Source organism: Venturia canescens, chromosome 2 (genome assembly GCF_019457755.1).
Source record: "Venturia canescens isolate UGA chromosome 2, ASM1945775v1, whole genome shotgun sequence".
In the NCBI taxonomy this organism is placed as follows: domain Eukaryota; kingdom Metazoa; phylum Arthropoda; class Insecta; order Hymenoptera; family Ichneumonidae; genus Venturia; species Venturia canescens.
The window spans coordinates 16,612,216-16,628,986 of record NC_057422.1 but is presented as its reverse complement, the minus strand read 5'-3'; the positions used below and the strand labels follow the sequence as shown (position 1 = coordinate 16,628,986).

General features: G+C 40.0%; 1 protein-coding gene across 1 annotated transcript in view; it reads right to left on the bottom strand.

The window, feature by feature from the left end:
• Tmtc2 (Transmembrane O-mannosyltransferase targeting cadherins 2) overlaps positions 1-3,070 on the bottom strand; it is a 146,747-nt gene extending 143,677 nt beyond the window's left edge. Inside the window, exon 1 of the mRNA XM_043411689.1 lies at positions 1,291-3,070. Within this exon, the coding sequence (XP_043267624.1) occupies positions 1,291-1,709 (419 nt within the window). The 5' untranslated portion in view covers positions 1,710-3,070. The remainder of the gene's footprint in view (positions 1-1,290) is intronic.
• Positions 3,071-16,771: the final 13,701 nt, after the last annotated feature.

Sequence of the window (16,771 nt, the reverse complement as noted above, 5' to 3'; positions counted from 1 at the left end):
TGATGACAACGGCGTGTGCATTATTACAAAAAAATCCGTTTCCAGGATATTCATTATTTTCTACAACGGCTACTGCGTGCTTCGAAAATTCTGTTTTTTCTCATTTTTTAAAATTTTATATATTTTTCTTTTTTTTTCAATAACGACTAATTGTTTCATGAAAATGACATTGAAACCTGCCACTTTCCAATCGATTCTTCCTGCTTCCTTCAATATCGACAGTCCCATATGGCATGAGCCGTTTAATTACGCAGCCCTAAACCATATAACATGTAATAAAGTCCCAGTGAATACCCACTTCGAATGATCGATCCTAGCAGGAGATAAAACCTTTCCAGATAGTGCCTCGTAAAAAGTGAATGATCAGCAAACAAACAGAAAACAGAAAATTTGGCGTTACTCGCAGGAGGGGGATCGGTGACTCCGTGTATCATTAATGAAATATCCCATTATGACGTGATATAATTATACGCTCGAGGAACCTAATACATCCAACTACCACAACGCCAATTATCCTTCATGTACATAAATTTCGTATGCCCGCCGGTTGTGGATACCATTAATTACTATTTCTTCCCTTTCATTTTCGACGCACCGTCGACAACTTTTCACTCATGCCACAAATATCATCGAGCTTGGATAATCATCTGATATTGGATAGCGTTCCTTCATTAATCTTCGTTGATAAAAGTGTGCACACTAATACTGCCACCATTGGAATAGGAAGCACAAAGTTCCTGATTATTCAACCGCCTGAACGTATGTTTACGATGAGCGTGAAAGTTTCATATATTTAAATGTCAAAATTGTGACGTCAATAACAGAGCAAGAACGGAAGATCCTGCGCATGCATTTATTCCGCGGATCTTCATTCGCTATTTTTCGTACACGATTTTCGGGAAAGTCATAAATCAAAAATAATGTCTCATAATTCCTACACATCCATCGCACTGAACAGCTGTTAAATATGCCAATCGATATACCCGAAAGCTATAACAGAGTGGAGTTCTTTATGGATGTGGTCAGAGAAGAAATATTTTTGTCCCGTCCTTTGTGAAAATACAGACTGTAAAACTAGGTTACGGCTGTATACATTGTCTCACATTTTCATTCATGTTCCCCGTAATTCCACAGAGAATCAACACTAAGACAGCAGTATACTCGAAGTTCAAACGTGAACAACGAGCCTAACTGATGGTCCATAATTACGAAAAGTAATTAAAGCACCTCACTTCCTATTAGAGAATCGACGAAAATGGAATGTTGAGAAAAATCGAATAATCGACTCACCGATCATCATAAACGAAACCGGCGTTGAGTGTATTGTAATAAAGTGCAGCGGCAACGATGGCGCAGGCTACGGCGAGGATATCCATGTCACATTGCGGCCTCGGCTCAGCGAGAATCGTTGGCTTTAGCCTCTTAACTTGTTGCGCGTTAGTGGAAGCTTTCGTTACGAGGGTACTTCTTCGTTTTCTTCTTTTTCTTGTCGGTCGGTGGTCGTCGTGAGTGGTGGTGTCGGTTACGAGAACAGCGGGGTCCAGTGAACAATGGGTTTGACGATGCTCCGTCGTTTTAACTGTCTCCCGCGCCACCCGGTAAAGCTCCGAAATACGAGATAAAGGAAATAGAGCCCAGGCTATTGCAAAACAAAAATTTTCAAATGATTTTTTCGGAAATGTCAAAATTTCCGAAATTTTAAAGACCATCCGTTGGCGAGCGATCTTGAAAATCCTTGCACTGATCTTCAACCTCACGAACAATCCTCCCTTATCACACCGAATAACTTTTTCGAGACTCACTATTGTTAAGTCTCTTTTTTGATGCACATGAATTTACACAAAAACCAATACAAGTGTGTGTATATATACGTATAAAGTATCAATATAAATATATATTTATATATTTGACGTAACTATATGTATATGATGATATATGACTACAAATACTATGCCAATTGGAGACTAAGATTGATCAAATAATAAGTTAAACTCTTGTACAAATAAAACACACTTCACGAACAATTCTCAAACTGTATGAGAATTCACACGGTTACACTTTGTCCAAATTGTCAAAGTTGATTTTCAACCTCTGCGCTTGTGACAATTGATACGAAATACTCTGCGAATTATTCGAGTCGTCTGCACACTCGATCCTCTTCTGCGTGTGTGTGTGTGCGTGTGTGTGTGTCTCTGTTTAACCTTCGGAACACGGTACTCGACGACGTGAACGATAATTTTCCGCAGTTCAAACAATCACTACGGTGTTCATTTAGCGTTTGGCTGTTCTTACGTATATTGGATATATGTACGTATAAATTCTAAATTGGATTGTCCTGCTGCTACGAAATCCTCTCAATTTATAGCATCAACGAGAAATACGGGAACTTTTAATCTTTTATTATCCTGTTGTCGTATTTCACTGACTGAAATGCCAGTCAGAGTAGGTGATAGTGTGGGGTGAGTCGGATCTTCGAATTCTGCTAATATTCTCGTTACAAATGATGATTTCTCCACTATTACTTTTCTCGTTACTCAAATATTGAGCCTTCATTCGTATGCTCCTCGAAAAATGAAGTTTCAATTAATCCCCTTCGCTTACTCGGCTCGATGGATTTTTTCCTTCTTGGCTTTTTTATACGACGGGATGCACTCTTTTTCGTACCTCTGAACGGTACATCAAGGGCATCTGCTTGGCGTGAAAACGGGTTGAAGGCTTTTAGCATTCACCTTTTCGTAGACTCGCGAACGTAACTGATGAAGGGTTTTTGATTTTTTAAATTCGTAAAACAAACAAATCGGAGAACACCACTGTCGATTAGTGAATTATGGAAAACATTTATTTGCGTTATTAGAATGATGACGAAAGATAGTGATTGCCTCGATGGAGGTATCGCCAAAAAAGTGGGATTTTTTCACGATTCCTATGATTTATCGGACTCACGTTCGGTCGAGCTTTCCTACTTAATCGGGAAATCTCGCGACAACGACAACGACGTTGAATCTCGCTGATTACGCTGGTAACGGTCACGGAGTACCGGAGACCCGGGACGCGGCGCATGTTACAAATGCTATCGCGAAACTGTCGTGCACCCCCCTGCGAGCGAGAGCTTTATACGCGCGCGGAAGAGAAGGGGACATCGATCGGCCGAGCGCTTGCGCCTGCAAGCCTCGCTGGGGCATCTCTCTCGCTCCTCCCTGAATCCTTTGCACAATCCCTTGCTCTTTCTCATCCCCAATCCTATATTATTACTCACACCATCGTGTACATATACATATTTAAATATAAACACGAAGCTAAATTCGTTTTTATCATTGAAGTAAAAATTTAGCAAACTCAGTTTGGTCGACTTGCGATTTAAGCCTTTCCAGCTTATTTCTATCGAGAGACTGGCTAAAGTCTCGCTCGGTAAAGTACATTTTAAGCGGTACCCCCAACTTTTCATTCTATAAACGGAAAACAATTGCGTTAGTTCACGTTGAATATTTCATTGAGAAGATAATAGACACGAAGCAAAATGACATGATTTCTCATATCGTTTTGTGCACCCCGATGGTCAATCAGTGTTCCAACTTCATACTTTTGACTCTCGAAAAAAAATTGTTTCATTTTTTGACGTCAAAAGTCTCCAGCAAATTTCTATAGCTGTACAGTCCATCGTAGAAATCCAGCACATCAATGTATATAAAAAGCAAATTCTTATTTGCGAAAATGTCAATCCTTCTGTCACTATAGCAATGGGATTCGAAAATGAACATGAATTTCCAAACACCGTTGCTCGTATATTTACGTAAAATTACGTATTTACGTCGTTTTTCGTATCAAGTGAAATATCGCGTGATTATTTCATCTCCATTACAGCTAATTAACTTTTTAATTTCACAATCGAAGGTTCGTATGCTCGAAGGAAAATTCAAGTTATTGATCAGAAAATTTACGAATTTATATGTGCACGAAACTTGGACGACTGTGGTAATCATCATGATGAAATCGAGCAAAAAATGGAAAGAGTAATTGGAGAAGGTGCATGTCATCGAGCAGCTTGAAAACTTCTCTCCGCGTTTCGGGGCGCCGTTTTTAACGTCATGTGGAAATTTTGTTTTGTTTCTCACTATCGAATAACTCATTTTATTTTCAATATGTTGTTCGGAACGATTGAATACACGAGTATTTTTAATTTAATCTGGAAATTCAAAACGGAGTATCGGTATTGCTAAAACACGCTGGAAAATTCATTGAATTTCACATGCACCGACTACTCGTGATATTTGAAGACGCATATTTTTATACTTCGATTGAAAATCCTCGTACATTAATACAAACAAGCCAAGAATAGCGTGCGTAGGTATGTGTGTAGAGATGTCCTTGTATATTCACCTTTCGTCGACTATATTCTTCCTCTCGGTCTTTCTCTAGCACTGTGTGCAGCCTATTATTTGTCCCCAGACTACTATAGATTGAGATAATGGACTAATGCGAGCGAGCGTACACTCGTGCGAATGGAAAGAAAAAGGGACGCCACTGTGCGAGAATGACTCTCGTACAATAGTGTGGCTCCCAACGCGCTGCAGCAGTTATAATTTGAGCGAGTAAGAGAGAAAAAATGACGGAGCAAGAGCGAGAGGGAGAGATAAAGGAAAATAAGAAACGAGGAGAGAAATAGAGGGAAAAAGGTACCGACAAAGTGGTTTCAATGTTTGTTTATTTATAGCGATGGTAAACTATGAGATAAATTCTAAGTTTGCGCAGGAGGTAAAAACTATAGAACGTTAATAATTTTGTCAAGCTACCGAATACAATTTTTTAGAGTGGATGAAAAAAAAAACGTTTATTGAGTTATTTAACTTGAGAAAGAAGCAAAAATTATACACAATCTTAGACGAAGTTGCTATGGGAAAAAATATAAAAGAATATGAACGATGCTCGGAGGAGAAATAGAAAGAAAGAGGGAGAAATAATTCATATGAACATATCCGGTACGTCTGGCCACCACGCGATTCACATATTCTCTCTCGTCGTAATATTCTTAATATATCATGTCGTCCAATCATATTCGCACACCAGCCAAGCAGAACTGATATCCGACATTTAATGTACTGAATTCTCATACCTTAATCGCGGATCAGTATACGATCGTAATACACGAGGTTATAAAGTTTAAGATAACAATGTTTTTTAGATGATATAAGTAGACGAAAAGATCTTTTGTTTCGTAGAGTAATTGGGACAAAATTATTTTCACTTTTGTCAACATTTTTCAAAACGACTCCCATCATTTTTTCAATATTTGTCTGCATTGTCAGTTGACGAGGGTTTTGATATTGCATACTTTCCCACTCTGTAGAAATTAAGATCATGGATGTCGAAGGCGAATGGCACATCTCATTTATTTCGCTGACTGTGCAAATTAGGTGGAATTCAATGCAACGTGAAGGAGTTGTAAAAAAAATGGCCAAGAAGAAGGAAAGAGCGTTTCAAAAATCCACCACCGAAAATACAGTCTGGAGTGCGTTCTCCTACCTCAACACACATCCTTCTAATATCTCACTGAGCCTGGCAAGCTTTATGTAATCCCTCTTCGATCTCCCTTTCATCTTCGGCCAGACCCGTTTTCTTTTTTTCACAGATCTTTTTTCTTTTTTACCACGACGAAGAAAACTGCTGGTTAGCGTATACATTGAGCGAGAGAGAAAACGGAAAAGCAGAGAAAGAGAGCGAGAGAGAGAGAGAGGAAAAAAGAGAGTAGGAGCCCGAATCTCCATATTTATTTTTCCCCCGGGAAAGATAAAAGAGCAGGCGTCCTATACTGTACCAGAGAGGCAGTGCCTTACGATGGCGTTTCTCGCCGCGAGAGATCCAGTTCCGGTAGTCCACAGTTATACTGTCTTCCTTCTGGACTCTCATACTCGTAGGGATATGCTCGTTCGAATTGTCCTCTTCCAAAGAAAAGGGCGCAAGTTCCACTGTTTATAACGTTAAAACTATGAGAATTTGAACTCTTTTATAGCAGCTGACACATACATTCGAAACTGTAGATGTAGATAATAGTAAGAGAGTAGTAGCCTTGCCAGAGTTCGCGCCGAGCGAAGCTAGAGAAACGGAAATAACTGCCCTACATCAAGAACAAAAAGTTTTGGGATGCAGCAGCAAATCACACTCGAAACTTTTCTGTGGTTTTTTAAAAAATCATTTTTTCTTTCTGGTCCGTTATATTGATTTCCAGGAACCAATATTACGAGGAAGGGAGGGGAGGGTAATAATTTAACGTCAGATACTTCCGATGATTACGATCGTTTGCAACCATGAAAGTATGTGTCCTTAGAACGTTATCTCACGCTTGAAAACTTGGATTTTGCTGCGACCAGGAGGTTCAATGATGGAGGATCGAGCTTCGGGGGAGCAGGAGAGAAGAAAATTGCAGTGCTAATTAACCCGCGATGCGGGAATTTAAAAGAAGCCTGCGACTCCCTGTATAACGATAGTTGAAGCGTTGCAAGTAATTTTCTCGATAACTTGCGAGGTTTTCGAGAATGCTGACATTTCATGAAGAAACTTGTCAACAAATGAGCAATCAATATTGTAACCTTAGTGCATTGTCACATGCTTCAATTTCTTTGAGCCAACGACAACGAAAATGGTGCTCGAATGCTCTGCCTTTCGTGCCGACACATTTTCCCTTGAATCCGACGTACGTGTATGGACATACGATTCGCGGGGGAAGAAAAAATCTCCGAGTCGTATGTCGTGTGGTTACAGAGTGCTCCAGATAGAATCGGTCAACTATACAAGGAACCGCATGCTCGTACATGCATCTGGCAATAAAAAGGAAGTTGAGAGAAAAAAGGGGAAAACAAAATACGTAGCGAGCTAGAGGAGCCGGCATAGAAATGCTCCCGCGTCAACCTTTCACCTCACGTTTCCAATTTGCGTTTTCCATGCCCCGATGCGAAAGATAGACTCGAAGCCGCGAACGTGTTTAGTGTACGCTCGTGAGACGTCAGTGGTAATACATCGAAGCGTGATATTTTTATTCCTCTTTCTACTTCGCGTCCCTCTTATTTTCTCACTTTTCGCGGCGCGTTGATAACACGATGACGAGAGCAGACGGCAGGCCGCAGGGATGCCGGGGACGGAGGACGGGACGCGTTGATCGCGAAATACGTAAGAAAGAGTGCGACGATGAGAGGCTAGTCGCAAAGATGGAAAAAAGTTCACAGACGAAAACGAAAAGGTGGAAACTAACGCAGTACGTAGAAGTAGAAAAGAGAGAGCTGCTCGTGGTGGCGAAAGGATAGTGGGAATGGAAATGTGGGGTATAACGATAAGTCGTATAACAGGGACGAATGGTTTGGGCGCTGCGTGACGTCACGACGCTTCTACTCGCCAAGGCGCCGGCGTCCGGCCGCCCTCAGGGTAGGAAACCAACAGGTATCCGTCGCCTGAGCGAACGTGACACCTTTCTCTCTCCCTCCCTCACTCTCCTTCTCTTTCTCTCGTGCCTGGTCTCTCGACGAATCCCCCCCCCGCAAGCGCATGTACCTCAGTCCCTCGGTCCCGTTCGGGAAACCCTCCCAGCATGCCAAGCCGCTGCGTTGACCTCTGATCTTACTAAGCCCTCTATCATATCATCCCCAAAGTAACCCTGTGCTGGTCGATTTATTTCATCAGGGATTTATCGTCTGAACGCGTCATTAATACATTATCTCAGCGCTTCGATTGGTAAAAACTCAGTTTAATAATCTTTGCATGAATGTCAGTGTTGGAATAAACTTAAGGGGTCTGGCCTAATTAGAATTTTCAAAAAATCCATTTTTTTATTTTGCATTTTTCAAAAGTACATATATTTAAAAGTAGGAAATTTCATAAAGATCTGAGCAGCCTAAGTGTGTTTTTGAGAGACATTTACTCGGCTGTCTGAGCGCGCTAATACGCACTGCCCGGTGCGTTACCGCGTACCTGCCTTTATTTAAACGCGTTTTTCTCAAAATTACGTTTCTGGACGGCTTGTTGATAAAATCTCCGAGACTGTTCAACCGATCCTTACCAAAATTTTACCACGTGTTCTTTGTGACTATAGCTATAGCGCATATCATAGGAATTTTGAAATTTTGAGCGAAACTATTTTTCTTTTTTCAAAAAACTATGAAAAAAACGTGATTTTACGTAGTTTTCGGAAAAATGTCTGCCATTTTGGCATTTTTGAAGAAACAAAAAATCGTATGGTTTGCGCTACAGCCAGCATTCACCTACTGAATCTAAAACCATTTTTTTCTCCGATCATCCATTCCAGAGATTTTCTTAACAGCGCACACCCATCTTTTTTTGGACCTGTCTTCTCCTCCATTTTTCTATACGAAAACGGAGTAAAATAAATATAAAAATTTTTTGTGTGTATTTTAAGAATGTATTCTTTACGCCTAACACTTTTTATATCCGTATTTATAATTTATACCGGTCAAAAAAAATTTGTAAAAATAGTAATTTTTTCGTCCGTACTTGTCCCTTAACAACGAGACAAGAAATTTCATCAGTGAACCAGTTTTGAATTCTTCCCTATGGAATACCTATGGAAGATCATTCGATCGTCCGGAAATTCGTTTCAAAATGCATTTTGTACATTATCACATTCCTCTAGTGATATTCGAGCTCTCTATTTGCGTAATATATTGAGTGCTGTATCAACATTTCTCGTTTTTCAAATACACTATGACTGTCACCTTTTGTTCGGATATATTTTTATTTTTCTGCAAAAAGTAATGGAGCGTTAATGCATTCAATGAAATTAATGCAGTACCCTCAACTTTGGAGCTGCGATTCAATTCAATGCATCGGACGCTTTTCTTGTCTCCGCTCCGGACGCAGGCATTCATGCAAAGTTACGGCGCACCCTAGAGAGGAGACGAAAAACAGACGCTGAAGCTGGCCGGGTGATATTGAGTTCTATGTAACAGATGGTATTCCAAGCTAAATCAACATATTCGTTAGCATTCACCACAGGAGACACGATTGTTTTTTTTTTCGCTTTCTTCTACAAAAAACAACAAACTCGGATGCATATTCATTCGGTTGAATGATATCGCATGGGGTTTCGACATTGTGACTGAAAAATTCATACTTCGTATGCGATGTGATTCTACATTTTATCGTGGTATGTGGAAAGTGATTTCTTTGTTTGTGCTGGGTAGTTGGAATGAAAAAATCATGCGAATAAATTCGAGGTGCCTTACGAAAACAAAACCCCAAAAATGTTGTATCTCAAAAACCCAACATTGGTTGGGTTTTCGCAACATAATTTCACGGAATTCTTACAACCTTGTTCACTATTTCTCACCAAATTATCGCGCCATCAATTCAACTACGGACTCTTTATACTGTAGACATCACTTTTGTATTTCTCAGGTACTCGGAAAGATTTACTACCACGAAGAATCCACGTCCATCTTGAGGAAACTTTTTCCCGTTGTCTTCCATGCGGCGATGGTCTTCAGTAATCGTGTAAAAATGAAGCTTGTTGTTTTCACAGAGCTTTTCAACGACGGGATTCATGAAATTTGATTCTCTTTCGTTTTGTGAAAGAATTCAAAACCGGTCTACACTACCCTGGAGGCTTGTGAAAACTTCAAAGCGGAATTCACGTTTGAAAATTATGTTGCGTGGAGGATTCACTGACAATATTAGTGATCCCAGAAACGCGCGCTCAGCCGGTCATTCAAAAGTTCTTTTCACGAAAACTCGATTTTTCTACACAAAGTACAGGGTGCGGCAACCACTGGAGAGTTAACGACCACGATATATGCGTTAAAAGCTGATCGAGATTGAAACAGCTTCGTGTTCGACGCCACGGGGATCCTACCATTGATGGTAACCTGGTCCATGCCGTAGATGAACGTGGCATGCTGGTAACGGTGTATAACTGACAGACGTACAAAAGCAAAGAGATCTTGTAATATCATGAAATACATGCTACGTCCAATTTTGTATATCCAAGAATATCAAAAGGTCCCCATTGAGTCATCAATGGAAACGTTGATTAACGAATCAACGTTGGGAAAGTACTTCCACGAACAATTAAGTTTTTCAGAGCTTTTTTCCGTTACGATAATAATTTGAGTCACGAATACGACGATATTCTTCTTATATTGGTGGTGAGATTCATTATGAAACATTCCACGTGAATACCACAAGAATGTAGTAATTGCTTTTGTACAGTGTATGTTTTAATAAAATGAGCCTAGCCTGGCTGAAGAATCGAGAGAATTTTTCAATTTTTTCACGCCTAACCACACATAACCCCTCGGATAAATTCTTCATAATAAGTGGGAGACCTTCTAGGAGTATGAATCGATGGAAAATATTTGACACAAGTGATTTTGAAGAGAAACAATGAGAATATTGAAGTCGAAATACACATGAACTGACTAAATACCAAAGTTGAAGTCTCTGTTTTAGAAACGAGTTTAAGTTATTTCTGGAATAGTTAAAATAATTGTCTTTTCTTTGGCTGGATTAGATTGGGGTAGATGAACCGATGTCAATTTCCAGCAGTCCACTTAATCAAGAAGAATGTGAGGGAGAGTAAATATACATAGAAGAGACGAGTTTTCTGTCACCACAAATCACGTGTCAGCACGAGGAATTTCCTCAGGTTCGCAAAAAATTCTCTGTTTTTGAGGACAGAGTTTACCAGTGAAAGAAACTTGTTTCTTCTGTATCACGGAGTTCAAGACCTTTCAGTGTTCCCGAACTATTATCCAGGCTTCCTGGTGGATCTTTCTCAGCTTAACAGCTCTCATCCTCTTGAGAGGACTTCAAACGATTATATCGTCCTTTAGTATGTAGCTCTCTGTGACCCACTACAAGAAGTTACTAAGTTAAGGATTAATCAATTCGACTTTCATTCGCTTTTTGCACTACGCGACGACAAATTTCTCCTCTAGCAGCTCGACGTTTATTTCTAGGTGGTGCGCACTATCCGCCACTACTCGTTCGACCATTAGTAGTAATGGTTCCCGTATAGTCAGACCTCGCTCTTACATAAGACTTTCAGCATTTTTCCACGTTGTATAGATTACTCCGTCGTTCGCATGCAATCATGAAATGCGACGACGGAATATTCCATGCGCCATAAGCGCACCTGGATCGCAACAGCCCCTGCAAATCATAGTGATGGAACATTTCTCCCCGCGATCCATAACAACGGAGAAATTGATGAAAAACGTCGAATATTCACTGCGTTGTCGCGTACTTCAGAATATTGTTTCTCCCACGGCTATAGTTTATGCACACAGCGCTCCATATTCATTTCAAATTCAGAATGAATGAGAAAAGTTTCATTTGTTTCGAAGCGTATTTCTTGAAACAAGGACGATCAAATTACTGCGCAAAGGCATCATCTCAAGTAGCGAGCGAACCTTCAGAGCTGTGAGGACTTCTATATTTACAATCCATGGATATATTGCGCCAAGTTCCATGACAGAAGTATGCGACCAACGTCAATGAGGAAGGGGCATGATTTCTGGAAGTGAAAATATGACGTCATTCGTCATCGAACGATACACGCACACGGTAATATGAAGCTGTAGATGTCGCTACTACATTGCGTATTGAGTGGATTCTGAATAAAAATGATGAGGAATAATGGATCCTGTGAACCGTAGTCAGTGAACATACTCGGCTCTCGACCAATATGATATTTGAGTTCAGAGCAGCGATTTTTGACATTTACGTTTCTCATTAATGGAATTCTGCGAAACCCTTTTTCCCCGAACACCGTTTGTCCGGAGATGAACAAAATTTTCACTGAATAATCGGTAAAATATTTTTTTACAACTTCGATGTTCGGAATACGAGAATTTTAGGAATTTTCTGACCGGATACCAAGAATCGCAATGATGCTAGGGGAATTTTCCAAGCACGCATAAAAACATTCTGTTAAAGTCGAATACTCACGTTCGACGAATTTCCTGCATTTTTGTGATCCATTGAAACAGGAAATCCGAAATATCAGATTGTATAAAAAAAAAAATTGAAAACTTCCAATTATTTCAGTCGATGAATTTGAATTGGTAGAATTACAATGGCCGCTTTCAATTGAACGCGCACGCTGTGAAATCGTACCTCTTATCATCGACTCCATTTGTACTCGATACGCGCATTTTCGCTCTGGAAATAACCGCATAAGACCAAAGTGAGAATAGAGGAAAGAAAAAGAGAGAAGGGTGTGATAGTGAGGGAGGGTTAGAAAGAGAAAAGGGATGCTCGGTTAATTTCCTCCGTTGCGCACCAATGTCTAAACGTTGATTTAACGACCGGAACGCTTGCCACGTCTCTCCCTATTAAGGCGATTACCGATCGCACACGACGTTAGAAATTTCGCTTAACCATCGCACGACACCACCGAGAGAGAAAGCTCCCTGACAAAGTTAACCGGGGAGGAACATTGTGGATTAGCTTCTCGTGCTGAACATACATAGCACGGATCAAGGCGTGACCCTAATTCATTTTCGTAGTGAGAGCCTTCCCTATAACTCTAGACTCCCTATAAACATAAGGTAGCACATATTTTTTTTTTTTTTTTTTTTTCAATTTTCTATTTAAAATTTCTCATACTCGTTCTCAACCCTCGCATCGCCTTAGCACGCACGCTTGTCACCCCTCATTCCCTTTCCCCTGCCTCCCATACATTTTCTCTCTAAACTATGCAGGCAAACTCGCCATGTACTCTCAATTATTAATATTTCCATTATCGTTGACATCATGCCTTGGCGTAGAAGCAGAAGACTTATGAGGAGCCAATTAAATGTATGTGATATAATATATTGTAATTAAAAATGTTCACTATGAAGTTTGCTGTTTTCAATTCGATCGTCTACAAAAAATGGGTGAATCAATGGAGATAATTTCGTAGACAAGGTATTTGTATTTGTGTGATATTCGTATTATGTCTATGAGTTTTCACAGTCATTCACACACGTACCCCCACGCACACACACGTCTGATTTCATTATATCGCAAAATCCTATTTGCGGTAAATTGCAATCGAATGACATCCTCCGAATGTTTACCATGAAGGCAATACGCATGGGGCGTTCCGGCCTGAATCAACCAATTCGCAAATATGATATTTTCTTGGATTGCGTCGAATTTTCTTAACAAACTTTCTGAACTTCGTAGTGAAAAAAAATTTTGGGTCGATTTGACCATTTTTAGCTCATTACTTTAATGAATTCAATTATTTTTTACTCACATCAGTTTTTGTAATATATAACATTTTTGTACACTGATAACTCCTTACTAACCGACTTATAACGAGGAATGTTTATTGTTGTCTGTTGATACTCGAATTTACAGTTTTTTTTTCTCCACAATTTCCGTTCATTCTGGTTCCTTTCTAAGATCAGCTGAGTTTATCGGTGTAATTGATCAGTTGGGATGTTCGTTGTCGATGAAAACTGACAAATTTTTTATTTTTTTCTCATAAGTATGATTCGAAATGAAAGAAATTGAGGGATAAATTGTCGTCATTAGACTCATTTGGTAGAATGTTCCTCGTGTTGTTAAAAAATTGTTGACGTTACGAGAATTGAACCGTTGAAAAAATTTCATTTTTAAAGGTGAAAAAGGAAGTACTCTTCTGCTTTTAGCTTGTTAATGGGCGATGAAAAATAATTCAGCGTATTAAAAAAAAAGAGCAGAAGCACGCTATTGGAATTTTAGAATGGAATATCTCATACAAGCATTTGGAACACATTTTTGCATTCGCTTTTTTCCATGTCAGCTGAGTTGAGTTTAGCTCGGGGACATATCTGTTGAGCAGATGATTGTTTCGCTGAAGCGTAAAATTGAAGCGCATAAACGTGTGGAGAAATTGAAAAATTTATTCGTTCATGTGTTGCGTTCAGATTGAGATAACGAGCCATCGAGAAAACGGAAAAAAATGTGGAAGCGGAGTAGCTACGGAATAGATATTTTCGACGAAAAAAACGTACTTTGGCTAAAGGGGAATCCATAACAACGTGCTCTACCGCAATGTGAGCTGGAAACGCTGTAGACTTTGGAGTAAACTCGGAAACATTATTTGGTTTACGAGTTCAGAACGTATGGAAAAATACGAATGTCGTGCAGCGATGCCTAACGATGATTATAAATATTTTTGAAATTCACGCATCATTTTAATTTTGAAAATCAAATGAAAATCGTGGTTGCCTCGTCAGCTGTTTGGTGAAAAAGCTAGAAAGCACAATGAGGGTGAAAACACGTGGCGCTGAATGTGCATGTGCTGTACGTCCTGGTGGATTTGGAGCGGCGTGCTGCAAGCGGCGTGCGGTTTTGCTCCCCACTTAATGGCTCGTTGCTTTTTGCCATTCTGCGCCACGATCAATTTTCTACCACTCTCCGTTGCTACACGTTCGCAAATAGAAATTTCTAAACTCCGCACTTGTAACTGAAAAAGTCGTTTAATCCAGGCGTGAAAACACCTATACGACACCAACTGTCCGTAGAACTCACGTTTCGTTTGGTACGTTTTCAAATACATTCTTGTATGCCGATCAAAAAATTGGCAAGGCAGGGGTTCTTCATATTGAAATCAATTGATTGAACCTCGGCAGATTTCAGTACGAAGCTGATCAATTATTCATAAACAGTTGCAATTTTTATTATTATTTTTTTTTCAATAATTGAGTATTTTTCAAGAATTATTAATCTTTATTAAGGAGTTTCGGTACAGGCGATACAATGTTGCCATGCTAAACCATGCTAAAAACATAAAAAATTTCAAAAAGTTTTATAAAATTTGGTGAACGTATTCTTTAGTGCCAAATTTGACAATACAAATTTTTAAAGATTATTCTTCTACACAGTTATCGAGTAATTGATCACTAAAGTTCACGCGTATAAGCATAGGGTTTCCATATATATAGGTATACATTCCGGACATAAGAAATCTGCGTTAATGCGTATAATTATACTCGATAACTAAGTAGAAGAAAATTTTTTAAAAAATTGTGCTTTCGCACTTGATGTTGAAGAACATTATCACCAAATTTCATCAATTTCTTAATATTTTCTTCTTCTGTACCGAAACTCCTCAATCATTCCATTCCAATTCCCGATCTGTCCTTTTTCACATTTCGCATTTTAGCTTTTTTCACCTCATTCCTATACGCTCGCTCGATATAAAACATCTGACAGATACAGGACTTACATCCTACATAATTATAATTCCCAATTGTTTGCATGCATTTTACATTGTTTTTTCCCGGAACAGCATCAAATAATCCCAACTCGTAGGCAACATCGTAGCATCATGAGAGTCACTAGAATTTGACTAAATTCATCATGAACTAAAATTGGAATTAAATGAATGAATATACTTCTATTAACTCATACAAAAGACGTTATAATACCAATCATGAGGTTTGACAGAAGCTTTGAAATGCCATAATCATTCGAACGTTGTGCTTTTGATTGGGGATGTATTGTTTGGCTAAAATGACTCGTGGACTCTGTCAAGAAACCTATTTCATAATCCAGGTTGATCGAAAGAGGTAGAGAGAAGGGAAGGTGCACGTTTCCATTTGTACGGGGTCTTTGATGTTTCGGGTCTCTCTCTCTCCGATTAATCAGTAGAGATTTAGCTTGTATCGAGGGCTATTCGAAAATAGACGGTAGAGACAAAAAAGAGGGGCGAATTACAGCGTGCACGAGAGTGGCAGATCGATGCACTCTGTGGACGGAATTGAAGTTGGCTCTCGCAGCTACGTAACGATCTCTGACCGCGTGTATGGGATATGTCTCTGACAATGCCAGTAGCTGATAGTGTGTTCGATGTTTCTGAATGCCCTTATTCGAGTGTGCGTTGTTCGATGTTATATCGATAATGGAGGGAGAGAATGATATCGAGAGAGCGAGAGCGAGTCACAGAAAGGGGGAAAAGAGAAGGAGAAACAGATGTGAAATGACTGAGAGAAATTTCGATCGAACGAGAGCAGTGTAGTGTTGAGGGTTGGCGAGAGGCGCAGGAGCAGGGAAGGGTGGGGTGTAATAGAGCCTAATGGACGACAGAGTGCGAGAGAAGCTCGGTCAAACGAGTACAATTTCATCCGGTCATTTCTTCCATTCTTTCAAAGAGCGTGAGTGGGAAAAGCTGAAAGCTGGTGAGAAAGGGGATAAAAAAGAGGAGAAGTAGATGTTGGAGCGAGGTCGGAGCACCACGTGGCGCACCTCGTACACGCAAACACTTACTCGGGGCGCGCGCACACACACACACACACACACACACACACACACACTCAAACACATGCGAGACACACGAACGAACCGGACAGAGGGTGCTCGTAAAGTCACGTGCAGCTAAGAGAAACTATTTACGGCGAGCTCGGCTGTGGTTCTCTCGAGAGATATTATATCTGCGGCATAGAAAAGTACAGAGTGTGGGCGGCGGTGGTGGTGGCGAGGGGTAGTGAGTATGAGGGAAACAGAATGGTCACGGGAGCGGCTGCGCGGAATTCAAAAGTCGATTAGACGCGAGCTTTTTGTCTAGGACATATGGTTTCGTTGGCGTTTGGCACGTTCTGATAATGAAGGTGGCGCTGCGCAGTTGCCAACGCTTCACAGCGAACGTTTCTCTCAAAGGGAAATTGTATTCTCCAATGATCATAGTCGCAATAATAATCATAATAATAGTGCCATTTATAAGACGAAACAATGAGAAATGTCGTTAGAAATAATGCCCATTCATAGATACTCAATGACATTTCAAAAATGGATA